Source organism: Cinclus cinclus, chromosome 5 (genome assembly GCF_963662255.1).
Source record: "Cinclus cinclus chromosome 5, bCinCin1.1, whole genome shotgun sequence".
Taxonomy (NCBI): domain Eukaryota; kingdom Metazoa; phylum Chordata; class Aves; order Passeriformes; family Cinclidae; genus Cinclus; species Cinclus cinclus.
The window spans coordinates 1,033,915-1,055,833 of record NC_085050.1 but is presented as its reverse complement, the minus strand read 5'-3'; the positions used below and the strand labels follow the sequence as shown (position 1 = coordinate 1,055,833).

The 21,919-nt window shown below is 51.0% G+C and overlaps 1 protein-coding gene across 1 annotated transcript in view; it reads right to left on the bottom strand.

Moving 5' to 3' along the window:
- Window positions 1–20,975, bottom strand: part of EXOC6B (exocyst complex component 6B) — a 247,905-nt gene extending 226,930 nt beyond the window's left edge. Inside the window, 1 exon segment of the mRNA XM_062493221.1 lies at window positions 20,838–20,975. Coding sequence (XP_062349205.1) covers window positions 20,838–20,935 — 98 coding nt within the window. The 5' untranslated portion in view covers window positions 20,936–20,975.
- Between the last annotated feature and the right edge of the window lie 944 nt (window positions 20,976–21,919).

Below are 21,919 nucleotides of genomic sequence, written 5' to 3'. Positions count from 1 at the left end.
TGGGATCAGCTGTGGGGTCTGGGATAGGACAGAGCTCAGTGGGATCAGCTGTGGGGTCTGGGACAGGACAGAGCTCAGTGGGATCAGCTGTGGGGTCAGAAATAGGACAGAGCTCAGTGGGATCAGCTGTGGGGTTTGGGATAGGACAGAGCTCAGTGGGATCAGCTGTGGGGTCTGGGACAGGACAGAGCTCAGTGGGATCAGCTGTGGGGTCTGGGACAGGACAGAGCTCAGTGGGATCAGCTGTGGGGTTTGGGATAGGACAGAGCTCAGTGGGATCAGCTGTGGGGTCTGGGACAGGACAGAGCTCAGTGGGATCAGCTGTGGGGTTTGGGACAGGACAGAGCTCAGTGGGATCAGCTGTGGGGTCTGGGACAGGACAGAGCTCAGTGGGATCAGCTGTGGGGTCAGAAATAGGACAGAGCTCAGTGGGATCAGCTGTGGGGTCTGGGACAGGACAGAGCTCAGTGGGATCAGCTGTGGGGTTTGGGACAGGACAGAGCTCAGTGGGATCAGCTGTGGGGTCTGGGACAGGACAGAGCTCAGTGGGATCAGCTGTGGGGTTTGGGACAGGACAGAGCTCAGTGGGATCAGCTGTGGGGTTTGGGACAGGACAGAGCTCAGTGGGATCAGCTGTGGGGTCTGGGACAGGACAGAGCTCAGTGGGATCAGCTGTGGGGTCTGGGACAGGACAGAGCTCAGTGGGATCAGCTGTGGGGTCTGGGACAGGACAGAGCTCAGTGGGATCAGCTGTGGGGTTTGGGATAGGACAGAGCTCAGTGGGATCAGCTGTGGGGTCTGGGACAGGACAGAGCTCAGTGGGATCAGCTGTGGGGTCTGGGACAGGACAGAGCTCAGTGGGATCAGCTGTGGGGTCTGGGACAGGACAGAGCTCAGTGGGATCAGCTGTGGGGTCTGGGACAGGACAGAGCTCAGTGGGATCAGCTGTGGGGTCACAGGAAAGGGGGAAAAAACAAAACAAAAAAAATCCAGGAACGGGGAAAACCTCCTGCTGCTGTCTTTGGAGAGCTGGAGCAGCTGGGTTTATATAAATATGAAATTAAAATAGCATTTTGGGGGCTGCAGCCTATGGATACATCCAGGATCCACTTCCAGGGTTCCCTCTCCCCACTGTGGAAATTTCCCATTTTTTCCTCTCCAAACATCCCAACCCCGGCTGAAAAAAAAGATTTTTCACTTTTTTTTTTTTTCCTTTTTGCTGAGCCTTTCCTGGAGAAGTCCCACCCTCGGGATTTGGGATACAGAGTCTGGTGATGAGAATCCCCCAAAATTTGGGGTGAAATGGGATTTCAGGGATACAGGGAATGTCTCCGAACATTAAATCAGGCACCTGCACCATCCCCATGCTCTAAATATCTAAAATAATCCCCTGGAATCCAGCCTGGACCACCCTAAAAAAATCTCCTGGATATCCCCTGAATCCTGAAATTGGAAATTCCACTCCTAAAAATCCAGAACATCGGGATTTGGTGAAGTCAGGGAAGAGCAGCAGGAGTAAAAATTCCCACCCTCCCCCCCCCCCCTCCGAATCCCAAAAATCCGCTTTGGAAAAAGGGCAGAGGTTGAAATGAGAAACTGGGATCAAAAGCAGAGTTTCACTGGGAGCAGAAATCCCAAATTCCCATTTCCATCCCTGCCCCAAACTCAGCAGGATGAAACGTGTGCAGGTGTTGGAAAAGCAAGAAAAAAGGGAAAAACTGGGATGTGGCCATGTTGGGTTTTATATTAATTTGTAATTAAAAGGTAATTGTGAGGGGGGGTGGGAAAAGGGGAAAAGGGATGGGAGGGAAAAAGGGTGGAAGCCATGGCAATTAATTGTAGGCCAGGTAAATTAACTGTAAAACAGGTAAATCAACTGTAAAACAGGTAAATCAACTGTAAAACAGGTAAATTAACTGTAAAACAGGTAAATTAACTGTAAAATAGGTGAATCAACTGTAAAACAGGTAAATCAACTGTAAAACAGGTAAATCAACTGTAAAACAGGTAAATTAACTGTAAAACAGGTGAATCAACTGTAAAACAGGTAAATCAACTGTAAAACAGGTAAATCAACTGTAAAACAGGTGAATTAACTGTAAAACAGGTAAATCAACTGTAAAACAGGTAAATTAACTGTAAAATAGGTGAATCAACTGTAAAACAGGTAAATCAACTGTAAAACAGGTAAATCAACTGTAACTCATGGCAATTAATTGCAAGCCATGCTAATTAATTGCAAACCATGCTAATTAATTGCAAGCCAGGTACAATATCCCTAAACCAGGCACATCCCCAGGAATCTCTGCATCCCTCAGCAAAATCCTTCTGGTTTTTGATCCCAAATTTCCTGCCGGGAACGGTCCCAGCCCAGCCACGATCCCAGATTTTACCACTGGATGGCACCAGAGGAAATCCTACATTTTCCAAATTGGAAAACTCCGGGAGAGCAAAATCCAAACCGGTGGCCAAGGAGTGCGGAAGGAAAAATTGGATTTGTTGGAACGAGTCCAGTGGAGGTCCTGGAAATGTTCCCCTGGAGAAGGGAGAAAATTCCAGGGAATTCTCAGAGTCCCAAAGGGGGCTCCAGGAGAGCTGGGATTTGGGACAGGACACAGGGAATGGCTCCCACTGGGAAAGGGGACGTTGGGCTGGGATCTTGGGAAAGAATGTCCCAGGCCAGGTTGGATCCACCTGGGACAGTGGAATTGTTCCTGAACATGGAATGGGATTTAAGGTCCCTTCCCACCCAACCCATTCCATGATTCTATGACAAAAACCCAAGGGAAAAAAAAATAAATCAGTGTCTCCATGATGGATATTCCTGCATCCAAACTGCGCAGGAGATCCCAATCCCTGTCCCTCCCTGCTCCAGGAACAGCATTCCATGGCCCTCACAGTGCCCAGGGATCCCAAATCCCAGAGGCACGAACCCCACAGCAGCCACAGTCTGGATCCCAGGGATGGGCTGGGAGGGACAGCAGGGTCTGCCTCACCCCCAAGGCTTCATTCCAGGGAAATCAATCCCATCCCAATCCCAAAACTGATCCCAAAACCAATCCCACTCCCAAAACCAGTCCCAAAACCCGATCCCAACCCCACCTCAAACCCGATCCCAAAACCCGTTCCCAAACCCAAACCCAATCCCACTCCCAAAACCAATCCCAAAACCTGATCCCGATCCCAACCCCACCTCAAACCCGATCCCACTCCCAAAACCCGATCCCGATCCCAACCCCACCTCAAACCCGATCCCAATCCCAAAACCCGATCCCGATCCCAACCCCACCTCAAACCCGATCCCAATCCCAAAACCCGATCCCGATCCCAACCCCACCTCAAACCCGATCCCAATCCCAAAACCCGATCCCGATCCCAACCGCACCTCAAACCCGATCCCAATCCCAAAACCCGATCCCGATCCCAACCCCACCTCAAACCCGATCCCAATCCCAAAACCCGATCCCTTCCCAACCCCAAACCCGATCCCAAAACCCGATCCCCATTCTCATCCCAACCCCAAACCTGATCCCAACCCCAAACCCAATCCCAAACCCAATCCCAGCTCAGCCCTTCCTTCCCCAGACCCATGGGAATCCCAAATCCAATTAAACCCACCCAGAGCTCATTAAAATCCAGCACTTGCCAAACTCCTGGATTATCCTGAGCCTCCTCAGAGCAGCCCTGGGATGCCACAAATCCCAGGAAAAAAATGAAAAAATCCCCCCTCCAGGACATAAATCCACGGGGGTGGGGAAGGAATTCCTTCCCTCCCCTTTGGAAAATTCCCCTGGCACTGCCAGCCTGGATTATCCACCCCTCACCTGCTGCTCCACAGGGAGCTAAAGGAACTCCTGCTTTTCCTGGGCATCCCTGCCAAAAATCCCATTTCCATCCCTCAGCAGGACACAGCCACAAGGAGAATCCCTGGGAGCCACATCCACATTTATTTCTGCTTCCCACAAACCACCTCCTAAATTCTGAGCAATTAATAGCCCGGACTGGCCACAAAACAGGGGCCAAAATTAAATTGGAATAATTAAAAGCCAGGTCTGAGTGTCTCTAAACACAGCCCGTGGCAGAAAAAGCTGGGATACGATCCAGTTGTGCCAAGTATCCAAGGGGAAAAAAAGGATTTCCTCATCGGTTTGAAGGTGCCACAAGTGGCCAACAACATCCAAGAGGATTTGAATTCCAATTTATCTCTGGTTTAATTAGCCCAGACAGCCTCACCGTTGGAAATGTTCATTAAAAGGCCCCCGGTGAAAATTGCAAGCACAAATCCAAAGGGAGCTTGTGCCGGGCTGGGAATGGCCGCAGCCTCCACACCTCCAGGGAATCCCAAACCCTCTGCAAACGGCAGCAAACCCCAAAAAACAAAGGAATTGTGCCCCAGGGGGCCCGGGCTGCCGAGTGCTGCTCCACGGATGTGAGGGAGCAGGGACTGGGAAGGCAGGGACCGGGAACGCTCCGGAGGGATTCAGGGACAAAGAATTGAAAGTAAAGGATATTCAGGATTATTTGGGGCAGTTTTAGAGCCTGGGAGGGGTTTGGTTGGTATTAAAGGGCAGGAATTGATCCACGGGGTCCCCTCCAGCAGGGAATATCCCATGATCTGGAAATAAATTGGAAATATCCCCCAGTTTCCACAGGGAGGGAACGGGGGGATTAAACAGCGAGGTGTTTACATGAATTAAATCTTTGATGGAACCCTGGATTGGATTCATGGAATCATGGAAGGGCTTGGGTCGGGAAGGGACCTTAAATCCCATTCCAGGGGCAGGGACAATTCCCACTGTCCCAGGTGCTCCAAGCTGGCCTTGGACACTGCCAGGGATCCAGAGGCAGCCACAGCAAATCTGGGAATTCCAGCCCAGGCAGGAATTCCTTCCCAAGATCCCAGCCCAATGTCCCCTTTCCCAGTGGAAGCCATTCCCTGTGTCCTGTCCCTCCCTGCCTTGTCCCCAGTCCCTCTCCAGCTCTCCTGGAGCCCTGCGAGGGACTCTGAGCATTCCCTGGAATTTTCCCTTCTCCAGGGGAACATTCCCAGCTCTCCCAGCCTGACTCCAGAACTCTGGAATCATTTCCATGACCTCCTCTGGCCTCTCTCCAGCAGCTCCACGTCCTCCTGAATTTGGGCTCCAGGGCTGGGGCTGCTCTGCAGGTGAGGTCTCACCTGAGCACGGGGGCACAGGGACACAATTCCCACCTTTCCTTTGGGATCAGCCCATTCCAGCCCCATGCACAACATCCCAAATCCTCCTCCCAGGGCTGCTCCCATGACAATTTAAATGCAGGGATCATTTCCCCTCTCCAGGCAGAGCTCTGAGCTCTCCCAGTCCCGGCACCTCCCAGGATCTGGCTCCTTCCCAGTGCTCCCCAAACCCAGACCTGCAATCCACCAGAGACCTCATCCAAGAAATCCCAAAAATTCCCCAAAAATCCCCCAAAAAACCCCGAAAAAATCCACAAAAATCACGAAAAAATCCCCCCCCCCCAAAAAAAATCCCCAAAAAATCCCCAAAATTCCCCCCAAAAAATCCCTGGATGCAGCAGCACCCTTTGCTCCCCACTGCCCTGAGATCCCAAACTCCCTCCCCCTGGCTATTCCCAAACTCCTGCAGCTCATTTTGGACTTCATTTCATGGAACAAACGCCAAGGATGTTCAGCACAGGAACATCAGCATTCCCAAAAGATTTGGGAAGCAGCTCTGCAGGATTCCTGGAGAGCTCCCACTCCCTGTCCTGGCCGAGGTGGATCCCAGGGCCAGGAAGTTGAGGATGCTGTGTCCAGCTGATAGTGCACAAGGAATTTTAAAAAGCCAACATCTCCTGCAGCCAATTCCCTTCAAAGCCCTCGGGGTCCCCACAGGGAAAATTAAGGAGAAAAGGGAAAAAAAAAAATAAAATAACAATAAAACCACAACATCAACACGTGGGAAACAACGGAATTCTGCACGGAATTTGTGTCCTCCAGCCCTGACCCTTCTCCAAGCCCCTGGAGCTCCCCTGGAATTTCTCTGGAGCTGCTCCTTATCACCAGATCCAGGCATTTCCAGGCCACGGAGCTGCCTGGAACACAGAGAGCAGCCAGCAATTCCCAGAGCAGGAGAATCATCCTCAACCCGTGCAGGAACTGCTGCTCCGGCCCAGGAGGTGCTCACGGCTCATCCCGTGGGATTTAAAGCACTTTGGAATTCTGCTGTCAGCCAGGGAAAGCGGGCGGTGAGGGATGCTGGAGAACTGGGATCTGCTCCTTGTGCTTGGTTCAGGGATGTTTTAGGATCCCAGGGAATTCCCTGGGGATATCCCTGCGTCCAAGAGAAGCGAATTTTGCCACAACCACATCATCAGGAAATGACCCCTCTTATCCCAGGGTTTTTCCCCAGAATCAGCTTCCAAAGCCACCTCACCTCCAGGGAAAGGCGGCCACAGACGGGGGAATTCCACAAACCTGTGGGATTCATTCCCTGAACCCCATCCCAAAGGAAGGGAATTCCACAAACCTGTGGGATTCATTCCCTGAACCCCATCCCAAAGGAAGGGAATTCCACAAACCTGTGGCATTCATTCCCTGAACCCCATCCCAAAGGAAGGGAATTCCACAAACCTGTGGGATTCATTCCCTGAACCCCATCCTAAAGGGAGGGAATTCCACAAACCTGTGGGATTCATTCCCTGAACCCCATCCCACAGGGAGGGAATTCCACAAACCTGTGGGATTCATTCCCTGAACCCCATCCCACAGGGAGGGAATTCCACAGACCTGAGGAATTCATTCCCCCAACCTGTAGAATTCATTCCTCCAAGCCTCATCCCATATGAAGGGAATTCACAAACCTGTGGAATTGATTCCCCCAACCTGTGGAATAAATTCCTCCAAGCCTCATCCCATATCCCACATGGAGGGAATTCCACAAACCTGTAGAATTAATTCCCTGAACCCCATCCCATATGAAAGGAATCCCACAAACCTGAGGAATTCATTCCCCCAACCTATGGAATTAATTCCTCCAAGCCTCATCCCACTGTAGAGGGAATTCCACAAACCTGGGGAATTTATCTCCCCAACCTGTGAAATTCATTCCCTGAGCCCCATCCCACATCCCAGGGGAGATGGAGGAACCAAATCCCACTTTACGGATCCCAAACCTGTGGAATTCATTCCCTGAGCCCCATCCCACATCCCAGTGGGATCTCTGCCCCCCTGGCTATCACACATGGTGCCCTTCAGAGCAATCCTGCCGCTTTCCTCCAGAGGAAAAAATAAAACTCTGCACTTTTCCTGTTTGGGAAGTGGGCAAAGGGAAAAACGCCACGGGATGCTGCTTCCAGTTGGAAAAAAAAAATAAATCCTGAAAAAGCCACGGCCCCGGCACAGGATGTGTAAAAATAGGGATGCTGATAGGATCGGGACATGGAGCATTCCTGAGTCCCACCTTCCTGCCCTGGGAAGGGCTCCTGGGGGAATGAATGCCTTGGGGCACGGAAAAATGGGATTGGAGGAAAAGGGAGAAAGGGAAAAAGGATTGGAGGAAAAAAGGGAAAAAGGGAAAACGGATTGGAGGAAAAAAGGGAAAAAGGGAAAAAGGATTGGAGGAAAAAAAGGGAAAAAGGGAAAAAGGATTGGAGGAAAAAAGGGAAAAAGGGAAAATGGATTGGAGGAAAAAAAGGGAAAAAGGGAAAAAGGATTGGAGGAAAAAAGGGAAAAAGGGAAAAAGGATTGGAGGAAAAAAGGGAAAAAGGGAAAAAGGATTGGAGGAAAAAGGGGAAAAAGGGAAAAAGGATTGGAGGAAAAAGGGGAAAAAGGATTGGAGGAAAAAAGGGAAAAAGGGAAAAAGGATTGGAGGAAAAAAGGGAAAAAGGGAAAATGGATTGGAGGAAAAAAAGGGAAAAAGGGAAAAAGGATTGGAGGAAAAAAGGGAAAAAGGGAAAAAGGATTGGAGGAAAAAAGGGAAAAAGGGAAAAAGGATTGGAGGAAAAAGGGGAAAAAGGGAAAAAGGATTGGAGGAAAAAGGGGAAAAAGGGAAAAAGGATTGGAGGAAAAAGGGGAAAAAGGGAAAAAGGATTGGAGGAAAAAGGGGAAAAAGGGAAAAAGGATTGGAGGAAAAGGGAGAAAGGGAGAAAGGGATTGGAGGAAAAAAGGGAAAAAGGGAAAAAGGATTGGAGGAAAAAAGGGAAAAAGGAAAAAAGGGAAAAAGGATTGGAGGAAAAGGGAGAAAGGGAAAAAGGGATTGGAGGAAAAGGGAGAAAGGGAAAAAGGGATTGAAGGAAAAAAGGGGAAAAGGGAAAAAAAAAGGATGGGAGGAAAAGGGAGCGAAAGAGAAGGTAGACAGGAAAAAAAAGATTGGAGGAAAAGGGAGAAAGAGAAAAAAGGGACAGGAAAAGGGGGAAGGGGGTTGAAAGAGAAGGGAGAGAAAAAAAGATTGAAGGAAAAGGGAGAAGGAAAAATAAAGGGATTGAAGGGAAAGGGGGAAAGGGAGAAAAAGATTCAAGGAAAAGGGAGCAAGGGGAAAATACTCAAGGAAAAGGGGAGGAAAGGGATTGAAGGAAAAGGTGGAAGGAGAAAGAAAAAGGGATTGAAGGAAAAGGGAGAAAGGGATTTAAGAAGGAGGGAAAATGAGAAAAAGGGATTTAAGGGAAAGAGAGAAAGAGAAAAAAGGGATGGAAGGAGAAGGGAGAAAGAGAAATAAAGATTGAAGAAAAAGGGGAAAGCGTAAAAAGGGATAAAGGGAAAAAGGGATTGAGGGAGAGAAAGGGATGGAAGGAAAAGGGGGGGAAAGGGGATGGAAGGAACAACTCCAAGCTTTGGAAAGGCACGGGGAGGGGGATAAAATCAGTGATGCCAGGCAAGGAGGAATTCATTCCAGGGGGAAATTCCAGCACCTTCCAGTCCCTTGCAGGGCTCCAGGAGAGCTGGAGAGGGACTGGGGACAAGGCAGGGAGGGACAGGACACAGGGAATGGCTTCCACTGGGAAAGGGGACATTGGGCTGGGATCTTGGGAAGGAATTCCTGCCTGGGCTGCAATTCCCAGATTTGCTGTGGCTGCCCCTGGACCCCTGGCAATGTCCAAGGCCGGGTTGGATCCACCTGGGACAGTGAGAGCTGTCCCTGAACACGGATGGGATTTAAGATCCTTCCATCCCAAACCATTCCAGGATTCTCTCAGATCCTGCTCTCCCTGTCCCTGGGGCATTTCTCTGCTTCCAGCATCTCCTGATGTTCCTTCCCTGTGTGGGATTCCCTGGAATGGCTCTCCTGTCCCATGGCACACAAACCACTCCATGTTCAGGACCAGCTCCCAGGAATCCCGGGAATGATCCCGGTCCCCAGGCTGCTGGAGCTCCTGGAGCACACCCAGGGATGCCCAGGGCCAGGAGCTGGATCCGTCATCCTGTGGGCTCCTTCCCACCAGGCCATCCCAGGATTCCTGTGTGGAATTGGGAATTCTGGAATATGGAATTCTTCCCACCAGGCCATCCCAGGATTCCTGTATGGAATTGGGAATTCTTCCCATCAGGCCATCCCAGGATTCCTGTATGGAATTGGGAATTCTTCCCATCAGGCCATCCCAGGATTCCTGTATGGAATTGGGAATTCTTCCCATCAGGACATCCCAGGATTCCTGTGTGGAATTGGGAATTCTGGAATATGGAATTCTTCCCACCAGGCCATCCCAGAATTCCTGTGTGGAATTGGGAATTCTTCCCCCCAGGCCATTCCAGGATCTCCATGACCTCCTCTGGCCTCTCTCCTGCAGCTCCACGTCCTCCTGAATTTGGGCTCCAGGGCTGGGGCAGCTCTGCAGGTGAGGTCTCACCTGAGCACGGGGGCACAGGGACACAATTCCCACCTTTCCTTTGGGATCAGCCCATTCCATCCCTATCCACAACATCCCAAATCCTCCTCCCAGGGCTGCTCCCAGTCCCTTCCCTCCCCATCCTGTCCTTCCCCCCAGCTCCAGACACAAAATCTCTGGGATTTCCACCTGGAATTCCCCTGCTCTGATCCCAGCAGGACTCTTGGTTTGGGATCATTTCTCTCCCAGATTTTTATTTTTCTTTTCCCCCACGGCTCAGGTTGATCCAGGCTGGATCTCTTCTGCACTTCCTGCTTTTATTTCCAGCTTCCACTTCTTTTCCTGGCCTGGGCACTGCCTGCAGCCTCTGCTCTGCAGTTTAACCCCAGGGAGAATTAATTAAATTAAATTAAATTAAATTAAATTGTTGCGATTCCCTCCCCTAAAGCCCAGGCACAAAACTGGCTCTGAAGCACCAACACCCCTCAGATTTTGCCCTTTTAACCCCATTTTTATTATTATTTAGAGTTTCCAATAAAAAATATTTTTAACGAGCCCAAATTTTGGAGCAGAATTTAACAGAGCACCCTGCACATCAAACTTCAGGAGCAGACCCAAATCTGAGCATCAGCGCTGGAAATCAGAAGGAAAAAAAAAAATAATAATAATTCTGATTTTGCTCTTAACCTGCAGGACCTAAAGACACAAAGATCCATCCGAGAGGGGAAAACCCCAAAAGAAAACCCCACAAATCTGCATCCACATCCCAGCGCTGGGAATGACTTGGAATTAGATGTTAACAACATCTCACTTGGATCTCCAACAGACAGAAGGAAAATAACAAAACACAGTTTCATTCCAAGGTTATTTTGTACGGATTTCTATTACTGGGGACACTCAAACAGGAATTAAATTACATTTCTACTTCCCGGGAGAGAATATTCAGTCATCAACCTGAATTTACTGCGGCGTGAGGTAAAAAACAAAACCCAGAAATTAAAATTAAGTGCAAAAGATCCAACACTTGATGGACACCAGGCCCAAAGAATTCCTGGGTTTTTCCTGCCAACACTATTTTTTAATATATATTTTTAGATTTGAAACCCCCCCCTTGAGCTGCAGGATAATATTTAAGGAATTTTATAAAAAACACAGCCAGCCCTGAGGTGTTTTAATGAATCCATGGATGTGTCACCCCTTCCAGCCTATTTTGGAATCGTCTCCCAAGGAAAAGGGGGAGGGTTTGGCTGGCACAGCTCGATCCATGGCACGGAACCAACTGGAAATGGGAATCTGGAGCTCTGGGAAATAAAGAAATGGGTGAAATATGGGACAGCAGAGGGCAGGAATTTGGGGTTGGGATTTTCCCGGATAAATTTAAACCCAAACCTTGGACTGAAGAGAATTTCTGGGCAGGAACAAGGAGAGCTGGAGAGGGATTGGGGACAAGACACAGGGAATGGGAAAGGGGAGACTGGGAAGGAATTCCTGCCTGGGCTGCAATTCCCAGATTTGCTGTGGCTGTCCCTGGATCCCTGGGAATGTCCCAGGCCGGGTTGGATCCACCTGGGATGGTGGGAGGTGCCCCTGGGTGGGATGGGATGGGATGGGATTGAAGATCCTCCCAACCAAAATTATTCCAGGATTCTGGAGCTGCTCTGGTCTGGGAGAGCTGGGAATGTTCCCCTGGAGAAGGGAAAATCCCAGGGAATGCTCAGAGTCCCTTGCAGGGCTCCAGGAGAGCTGGAGAGGGACTGGGAACAAGGCAGGGAGGGACAGGACGCAGGGAATGGCTTCCACTGGGAAAGGGGACATTGGGCTGGGATCTTGGGAAGGAATTCCTGCCTGGGCTGCAATTCCCAGATTTGCTGTGGCTGCCCCTGGATCCCTGGCAGTGTCCAAGGCCAGGTTGGATCCACCTGGGACAGTGGGAGCTGTCCCTGCCCATGGAATAAATGTCCCTCCAAGCCAATCCTAAACAGGGAAATCTGGAGGATTAAAGGGTCAGTTTGGGATTTTCTGTCCTTTCCTGAGGACTGCAGGAAAATTCCCCTCTGGACTGAAAAATCCCGAGGTTCCTCCAATACTTGGGCACTGTTTGGTCCATCCCAACCCACAACATCCCATATCCCACAGCAGATCCCACTCCTGGACCTTTCCCAGGCCTCACCCCAATCCTACAGCTCCACATCCTGCAGCACATCCCAGAGCGTTCCCACACCTGCACAGCAGCACCTGGAAAATCTCACTGCAGACTGAACCCACATTCCCTTGGGATTCCAGAGCACAGCCGAGTCTGGGTCCTTCCCCCAAATCCCTGCCCTTCCACACTTCCAGAAACTTCTCCTGCCCTGGAGCTCTTCACTGCTGAGCAGCAGAGAGAAAATCCCTGCTCAGCCTCATCCTTTCCCTTTCTGTTCCTTTGGAATGGCCACGAGGGAAAAAAGAGGGAAAAAAACAACAACAACAACAAAAAAACACATTTGGGTTCCCAATAAAGCTTGTATGGGAAAAGCTGGGAAATCTCTTCCCGTCACCGACGGATTTTAAGGGGGAGAAGTTTTGGGTTTGGGGTTTTTTTGTGTGTGGTTGAAAGATAAAGAGAGGGCAGAGCTGAGCTCTGGTGCCATCCCACATCCCTCAGATTCCTCAAATCCCTCAAATCCCACACGTCCCTCAAATTCCTCAAATTCCTCAAATCCCTCAAATCCCACACGTCCCTCAAATCCCTCAAATCCTTCAAATCCCTCAAATCCCACACGTCCCTCAAATTCCTCAAATCCCTCAAATCCCACACGTCCCTCAAATCCCTCACGTTCCTCAAATCCCTCAAATCCTTCAAATCCCACACGTCCCTCAGATCCTTCAAATCCCTCAAATCCCTCACGTCCCTCAGATCCTTCAAATCCCTCAAATCCCTCACGTCCCTCAAATCCCTCAAACCCCACATCCTGGCTGGGTGGTGAAGCAGAAAAAAATGACTAAATTATTATAGAAAATTAATACAGAAAATCATTCAAGGATCAACAAATTCTGGAATAAAAACCCGCAAGGATCAACAAATTCTGGAATAAAAACCCGCAAGGATCAACAAATTCTGGAATAAAAACCCACAAGGATCAAAAAATTCTGGAAAAATTAGCTACAAGACTTAACATACTCTGAAAAAAAAAAAAACAACTACAAGGCTCAACAAATTTTGGGAAAAATAACCACAAGGCTCAACAAATTTTGGGAAAAATAACCACGAGGATCAACAAATTTTTGGAAGAATAACCACAAGGCTCAACATACTCTGGAAAAAAACAACCACAAGGCTCAAGAAATTCTGGAATAAACCACAACGATCAACAAATTCTGGAAAATAAAACCCCAAAAGGATCAAAAAATTTTGGAAATAAACCCACAATGCTGAAAAAATTCTGGAAAAAAAAAAATCACAAGGCTCAACAAATTCTGGGGAAAAAAAACCCACAAGGCTCAAGAAATTCTGGAAAAAACAACCACAAGGATCAACAATTTCTGGAAAATACTGCAAGGATCAACAAATTCTGGAAAAATTAACTACAGGGCTCAACAAATTTTGAAAAATAAATCCACAATGCCCAAAAAATTCTGGAAAAACACCCACAAGGCTCAACAAACTCTGGAAAAAAACAACCACGAGGATCAACAAATTCTGGAATAAACCACAAGGATCAACTATTTTGGGAAAAACTCACAAGGATCAACAAATTTTGGGAAAAAAAAACCCACAAGGATCAACAAATTCTGGAATAAAACCCCAGAGGATACACAAATAAAATCCACAAGGATCAACAAATTCTGGAAAAACTAACTACAGGGCTCAACAAATTTTGAAAAATAAACCCACAATACCCAAAAAATTCTGGGAAAAAACCCACAAGGATCAATAAATTCCGGAAAAATTAACCACAAGGATCAAGAAACTCCGGAAAAAATAACGACAAGGCTCAAGAAATTTTGGGAAAAACCCACAAGGATCAACAACTTCACGTCCTGACCCTGCACAGGACGAGGGGTGACGAGGACAGCTCTGCTGGCTCCCGACCCCAGGGAGAGCAGCACAGGGAATTGGGGCAGCTGATCCTGGAAAAGTCCTTGGGAATCATCCAAGGATCCTTGGGAATCATCCATCCTGAGCACAGCAGCACCATCCCCAGCACTGTCCCCGTGTCCCCAAGTGCCACATCCACAGGGATCTGAAATCCCCCAGGGATGGGCAATCCCAAACCTCCCTGGGCAATCCCAATCCCTGAGCACCCTTTCCATGGAGAAATTCCCAAATTTCCACCCAGAGCCTCCCCTGAGGCCGTTCCCTCTGCTCCTGTCCCTGTTCCTGGGAGCAGATCCCAAATCCCAAATCCCAAATTCCCCCGGCTGTCCCCTCCTGTCAGGGAATTCCAGAGAGGGAAAAGATCCCTCAGGATCCTCCTTTTCTCCAGGCTGAGCCCCTTCCCAGCTCCCTCAGGAATTCTCCAGCCCTTTCCCAGCTCCCTCAGGAATTCTCCAGCCCTTTCCCAGCTCCCTCAGGAATTCTCCAGCCCTTTCCCAGCTCCCTCAGGAATTCTCCAGCCCTTTCCCAGCTCCCTCAGGAATTCTCCAGCCCTTTCCCAGCTCCCTCAGGAATTCTCCAGCCCTTTCCCAGCTCCCTCAGGAATTCTCCAGCCCTTTCCCAGCTCCCTCAGGAATTCTCCAGCCCTTTCCCAGCTCCCTCAGGAATTCTCCATCCCTTTCCCAGCTCCCTCAGGAATTCTCCAGTCCCTTTCCCAGCTCCCTCAGGAATTCTCCAGTCCCTTTCCCAGCTCCCTCAGGAATTCTCCAGTCCCTTCCCAGCTCCCTCAGGAATTCTCCAGTCCCTTCCCAGCTCCCTCAGGAATTCTCCATCCCTTTCCCAGCTCCCTCAGGAATTCTCCATCCCTTTCCCAGCTCCCTCAGGAATTCTCCAGCCCTTTCCCAGCTCCCTCAGGAATTCTCCATCCCTTTCCCAGCTCCCTCAGGAATTCTCCAGCCCTTTCCCAGCTCACTCAGGAATTCTCCATCCCTTTCCCAGCTCCCTCAGGAATTCTCCAGCCCTTTCCCAGCTCCCTCAGGAATTCTCCATCCCTTTCCCAGCTCCCTCAGGAATTCTCCAGCCCTTTCCCAGCTCCCTCAGGAATTCTCCAGCCCTTTCCCAGCTCCCTCAGGAATTCTCCATCCCCTTCCCAGCTCACTCAGGAATTCTCCATCCCTTTCCCAGCTCCCTCAGGAATTCTCCATCCCTTTCCCAGCTCCCTCAGGAATTCTCCAGCCCTTTCCCAGCTCCCTCAGGAATTCTCCATCCCTTTCCCAGCTCCCTCAGGAATTCTCCAGCCCTTTCCCAGCTCACTCAGGAATTCTCCATCCCTTTCCCAGCTCCCTCAGGAATTCTCCAGCCCTTTCCCAGCTCCCTCAGGAATTCTCCATCCCTTTCCCAGCTCCCTCAGGAATTCTCCAGCCCTTTCCCAGCTCCCTCAGGAATTCTCCATCCCTTTCCCAGCTCCCTCAGGAATTCTCCATCCCCTTCCCAGCTCACTCAGGAATTCTCCATCCCTTTCCCAGCTCCCTCAGGAATTCTCCATCCCTTTCCCAGCTCCCTCAGGAATTCTCCATCCCTTTCCCAGCTCCCTCAGGAATTCTCCAGTCCCTTCCCAGCTCCCTCAGGAATTCTCCATCCCTTTCCCAGCTCCCTCAGGAATTCTCCATCCCTTTCCCAGCTCCCTCAGGAATTCTCCAGCCACTTTCCCAGCTCCCTCAGGAATTCTCCATCCCTTTCCCAGCTCCCTCAGGAATTCTCCATCCCTTTCCCAGCTCCCTCAGGAATTCTCCATCCCTTTTTCCCAGCTCCCTCAGGAATTCTCCATCCCTTTCCCAGCTCCCTCAGGAATTCTCCATCCCTTTCCCAGCTCCCTCAGGAATTCTCCAGCCCTTTCCCAGCTCCCTCAGGAATTCTCCATCCCTTTCCCAGCTCCCTCAGGAATTCTCCATCCCTTTCCCAGCTCCCTCAGGAATTCTCCATCCCTTTCCCAGCTCCCTCAGGAATTCTCCATCCCTTTCCCAGCTCCCTCAGGAATTCTCCAGCCCTTTCCCAGCTCCCTCAGGAATTCTCCATCCCTTTCCCAGCTCCCTCAGGAATTCTCCAGCCCTTTCCCAGCTCCCTCAGGAATTCTCCAGCCCTTTCCCAGCTCCCTCAGGAATTCTCCATCCCTTTCCCAGCTCCCTCAGGAATTCTCCATCCCCTTCCCAGCTCACTCAGGAATTCTCCATCCCTTTCCCAGCTCCCTCAGGAATTCTCCATCCCTTTCCCAGCTCCCTCAGGAATTCTCCATCCCTTTCCCAGCTCCCTCAGGAATTCTCCAGTCCCTTCCCAGCTCCCTCAGGAATTCTCCATCCCTTTCCCAGCTCCCTCAGGAATTCTCCATCCCTTTCCCAGCTCCCTCAGGAATTCTCCAGCCACTTTCCCAGCTCCCTCAGGAATTCTCCATCCCTTTCCCAGCTCCCTCAGGAATTCTCCATCCCTTTCCCAGCTCCCTCAGGAATTCTCCATCCCTTTTTCCCAGCTCCCTCAGGAATTCTCCATCCCTTTCCCAGCTCCCTCAGGAATTCTCCATCCCTTTCCCAGCTCCCTCAGGAATTCTCCAGCCCTTTCCCAGCTCCCTCAGGAATTCTCCATCCCTTTCCCAGCTCCCTCAGGAATTCTCCAGCCCTTTCCCAGCTCCCTCAGGAATTCTCCAGCCCTTTCCCAGCTCCCTCAGGAATTCTCCAGTCCCTCCAGGGCTGTCCCAGCCCTGTCCCAGCTCCTCACCTGCAGCCCCACGGGGTCAGAGCCGAGCACCCTCTGCATCCCCAGGATCCCCCATCCCAATCCCGATCTCAATCCCAATCCCAATCCCTTCCCACAGGATGCTCTGCAGGACACCAGGGAGCCGTGCCAGGATTCAGGGTTTGGATTTGTCAAAGGTTTGGTTTTTTTTTTTTAATTTATGTTTTTCCCCCCCTCAAAGGAAAACCCGTGGTGGGAATTGCTGTTCCTGCGTCCCTCGGAGATGTTAATGATGGGATTAAACACCCAAACCTCGCTGTTCCCACCCCAGATCCCAGGGAATTCCAGCGGTGTGGGGTTCCAGTCCTTCCCTACCCACAAAGGGAATTCCAGAGGAGCGGCTCAGAGCAGTGAAATGCTGGTGGGGGGCAGCAGAGCTGCCCTGAAACCATTCCCGTGCTCCGACAAAAATTACAGTTCAACTCTCACCCCTCTCACCAACCACTCAGGAGAATTTCAAGGAATAAAAACACCAAAAAAAAATCCCACCCTGGAAAACGCAAGAGGCTGCAAAATGAAAATTCTCCAGAACAGGAGCCGTGTGAAGAGCTAATTATTCACTGTGTGATTAATGAGGAGCTTCCTCAAACAGCGGAGCAGGAAAACTGCCAGAGAGACTGAAACTCCCCTACGTGACTGGGCAAAGCAGAAATCGGAATTTTTATCGTTAATTTTTTTTTTTTTAAATGGGATCGTTAATAAATATGTGTAAAAAAAAAAAAAAAAAAAAGCACAGCAGAGCAAAGGAGACAAGAGATTGTCTGGGGGGGCATTCCCAGATTTCCTTCACAGGGAATGAGCCAGGATTGTCACGCAGGGGGACGCGGACTCCCAGATCCACTGGGATGTTTGAAAGCACGGTGGAAATTCCACATTCCAAAGTGAAATGCGCCAGCGAATCCCAGCTCCTGTAACTCCGAGTTCCCAGCAGGGAGGGACAGGGAGCTGGCACTGCACACAGGACGCGGAACCAAAAAAGTAAAATGAAATAAAGAAACTGCAGAGGATCTGGGAGCAGCCGGGGAGGGGCAGGGGACAAAGGGACCAGGGCAGGGGCACAGCTGGAGGGGACAAACCCGGCTCAGAAGGTTGGGATAAAACCCTTGGGAAAGGTTTGGGAAGTCCACAGCCCACATCTGCACCCAGGGAAATCACAGCTGCATCCCAAAAAAAAAAAACAAAATAAAACAAAACAAAAAAAAAATCCCAAAAAAATCCACATCCCACATCTGCATCCCAAGAAATCCACATCCCACACCTGCTTCCAGGGAAATCCACACCTGCATCCCGAAAACAAAATAAGCCCAAAAAATCCATATCCCACATCTGCATCAAGGGAAATCACATCTGCATCCCAAAAAAAAAAAAAAAAAAAAAAATTCCCAAAAAATCCACATCCCATATCTGCATCCGGAGAAATCCACATCCCACACCTGCTTCCAGGGAAATCCACACCTGCATCCCAAAAAATCCACATCCCACATCTGCATCCCAAAAATCTGCCAGCCAAAGGAATCAATAAAAATTCAATCTGCACACCAGAGGGATCAACTAAATCCCAGTCCCGCACCCGTCAGATCCCAGTCCCGCACCCGTCAGATCCCAGTCCCGCACCCGTCAGATCCCAGTCCCGCACCCGTCAGATCCCAGTCCCGCACCCATTAAATCCCAGTCCCGCACCCATCAAATCCCAGTCCCGCACCCATCAAATCCCAGTCCCGCACCCATCAAATCCCAGTCCCGCACCAGTCAAATCCCAGTCCCGCACCAGTCAAATCCCAGTCCCGCACCCGTCAGATCCCAGTCCCGCACCCGTCAGATCCCAGTCCCGCACCAGTCAGATCCCAGTCCCGCACCAGTCAGATCCCAGTCCCGCACCCATCAAATCCCAGTCCCGCACCCATCAAATCCCAGTCCCGCACCCATCAAATCCCAGTCCCGCACCCATCAAATCCCAGTCCCGCACCAGTCAAATCCCAGTCCCGCACCAGTCAAATCCCAGTCCCGCACCCGTCAGATCCCAGTCCCGCACCCGTCAAATCCCAGTCCCGCACCCGTCAGATCCCAGTCCCGCACCAGTCAGATCCCAGTCCCGCACCCATCAAATCCCAGTCCCGCACCAGTCAGATCCCAGTCCCGCACCCATCAAATCCCAGTCCCGCACCCGTCAGATCCCAGTCCCGCACCCGTCAGATCCCAGTCCCGCACCCGTCAGATCCCAGTCCCGCACCAGTCAGATCCCAGTCCTGCCCAGCCAAGCCACAGCAGCACCCTGAGCCCTGGAGCTGAGCTCTGCCAATGCTGCTCCTGGAAGGAAATCCAGCCTGGCTCCTGCACACACAATTATTCCATGATGCCCACAAGAAATGAGTCACCTTTTTAAAAAGTAAATAAATTAAAAAAAAAAAAAAAAGTTTCCACCATCCTCTTTTCCTTCCTCTTGTGTACCCTGAGCTGCTCCAGTTTAACTCTGCCACCCTCGCTGGTCATTAATTATAATTAAACATCCTCACATCCATAAAACCCAAAGCTCTGCCAGGCTGGAAACTCTGAGTGTTTCTCCTGGAGGAATGCAGAGCTCCACAGCAAACCCAGCTCCTCACCTGACTTTGTTATCAAGAAATGACACCAGCTGCACTTTGTCCTCGGAAATGGGAATAAAAAAAAAACCCAAACAAACACCCACACTCTTCACCCTGGCAGCTCCCACCCTTCCAAACAGGTTTTTTATCGAAAAATAAATCTCATTCCCAGCATCTCCCACGGGAGAAGCTTCATGGGACAACTCCAGGAATAAAAACTGCAGAAATTTAAATTAGTGAGGGGACGGGCAGGGCTGCAGTGGATCCAGGAATAAAAACTCCAGAAATTTAAATTAGTGAGGGGACGGGCAGGGCTGCAGTGGATCCAGGAATAAAAACTCCAGAAATTTAAATTAGTGAGGGGACGGGCAGGGCTGCAGTGGATCCAGGAATAAAAACTGCAGAAATTTAAATTAGTGAGGGGACGGGCAGGGCTGCAGTGGATCCAGGAATAAAAACTCCAGAAATTTAAATTAGTGAGGGGATGGGCAGGGCTGCAGTGGATCCAGGAATAAAAACTCCAGAAATTTAAATTAGTGAGGGGATGGGCAGGGCTGCAGTGGATCCAGAGCTCTGCTGCTCCCAAATTCCAAGTTGTCTCTGTCCAGCATCACTGCAGGACCCCCAGCTCCCAGCGCGTGCTTTGGGAAGAGCCCCAGGAGCTGCTCCAGAGCAGGATTTTGGGAATGCGGAGGCGCAGAGACCAAGGGCTCCTGCCAGGAAAGGGATGGGATGAGGGGATGGGATGGGATGAGGAGATGGGATGGGATGAGGGGATGGGATGAGGGGAGGGGATGGGATGAGGGGAGGGGATGGGATGAGGGGAGGGGATGGGATGAGGGGAGGGGATGGGATGAGGGGATGGGATGAGGGGATGGGATGGGATGAGGGGAGGGGATGAGGGGATGGGATCAGCCCAGCCCAGCCCGGTCCGGCCCCACCGGGTTCCGCTTCCCTCGCCGGGAACACCCGGAGCAGCCGAAACCCCAAACTCCGCTCAGCCCCAAGCTCGGTTTAACTCCGAGATTAAATCGGTTGTTTCCATTTTAACTTCTGTAACGCTGCCGTGGCGGTCAGTGTGGCTGCTGGCAGCTGTGAATAAATATTCCCTCTCCATCTGGAGCTGCCCTAAACAGACGTTTCTTGGGTGGATTTAAAGTTCTTGGGGGAAATTCGCTTTCAGGGCGGGGAAGGATGGATGAATTATCTTGGTCCAGCAACACACAGCAGGGCTTAGACCGGGATAACCGATCTTAAACTAATCACACCTTTTAAACAGACCGGGCGGCTCCTCACGGGACACGGATTTATAGATCAACACCGCTGCCCCGGCGCACAAATAAACCCCAAAAACTCGGCGGGTCCGGAGGGAGGGGAAGGAGACGAGGGAGCAGGGAAGGGGCAGGACGGAGAACCCGGGGTGGGGAAAAGGGGAGAACAAAGGAGCCCGAGCAGCCCCGGGGATACCCGGCCGGACGGGGCCAGTGGAGAGGGAAGGGACAAAAGGCACAGGGACAAAGGGCAGGAGCGCCTTTCCCACGGGAACAGCCCGGGCACGGCCGGGAGCAGCACCCGCACGGCCCCGGCCCTACCGCAGAGTGGGGCCGATGCAGGCCGTGTCCGTGCTCTCGATCTCCCGCAGGATCCGCTCGTGCTCCGCCGCCGTCTCCAGGCTCTCCAGCTCCGCCATCTTCGGCCGCTCCGTGGAACCGCTCCACGGAACCGCTCCACAGAACCGCTCCACCTGCGCGGCCCCGCCGAGACGGGAGCGGCAGTGCCGGCACTGCTTGGCTGGACCGGGCTGAGAGGGAATCACGGGAGATGTAGTACGGGATGGCTCTGCAGGGAATCATGGGAGATGTAGTACGGGGTGGCTCTGCAAGGAATCATGGGAGATGTAGTACGGGATGGCTCTGCAGGGACTCATGGGAGATGTAGTACGGGATGGCTCTGCAGGGAATCATGGGAGATGTAGTACGGGATGGCTCTGCAGGGAATCATGGGAGATGTAGTATGGGATGGCTCTGCAGGGAATCATGGGAGATGTAGTATGGGATGGCTCTGCAGGGACTCATGGGAGATGTAGTATGGGATGGCTGTGGGGAATCATGGGAGATGTAGTACGGGATGGCTCTGCAGGGACTCATGGGAGATGTAGTATGGGATGGCTCTGCAGGGACTCATGGGAGATGTAGTATGGGATGGCTGTGGGGAATCATGGGAGATGTAGTACGGGATGGCTCTGCAGGGACTCATGGGAGATGTAGTACGGGATGGCTGTGGGGAATCATGGGAGATGTAGTACGGGATGGCTCTGCAGGGACTCATGGGAGATGTAGTACGGGGTGGCTCTGCAAGGAATCATGGGAGATGTAGTACGGGATGGCTCTGCAGGGAATCATGGGAGATGTAGTACGGGATGGCTCTGCAGGGACTCATGGGAGATGTAGTATGGGATGGCTGTGGGGAATCATGGGAGATGTAGTACGGGATGGCTCTGCAGGGACTCATGGGAGATGTAGTATGGGATGGCTGTGGGGAATCATGGGAGATGTAGTACGGGATGGCTCTGCAGGGACTCATGGGAGATGTAGTACGGGATGGCTCTGCAGGGACTCATGGGAGATGTAGTATGGGATGGCTGTGGGGAATCATGGGAGATGTAGTACGGGAT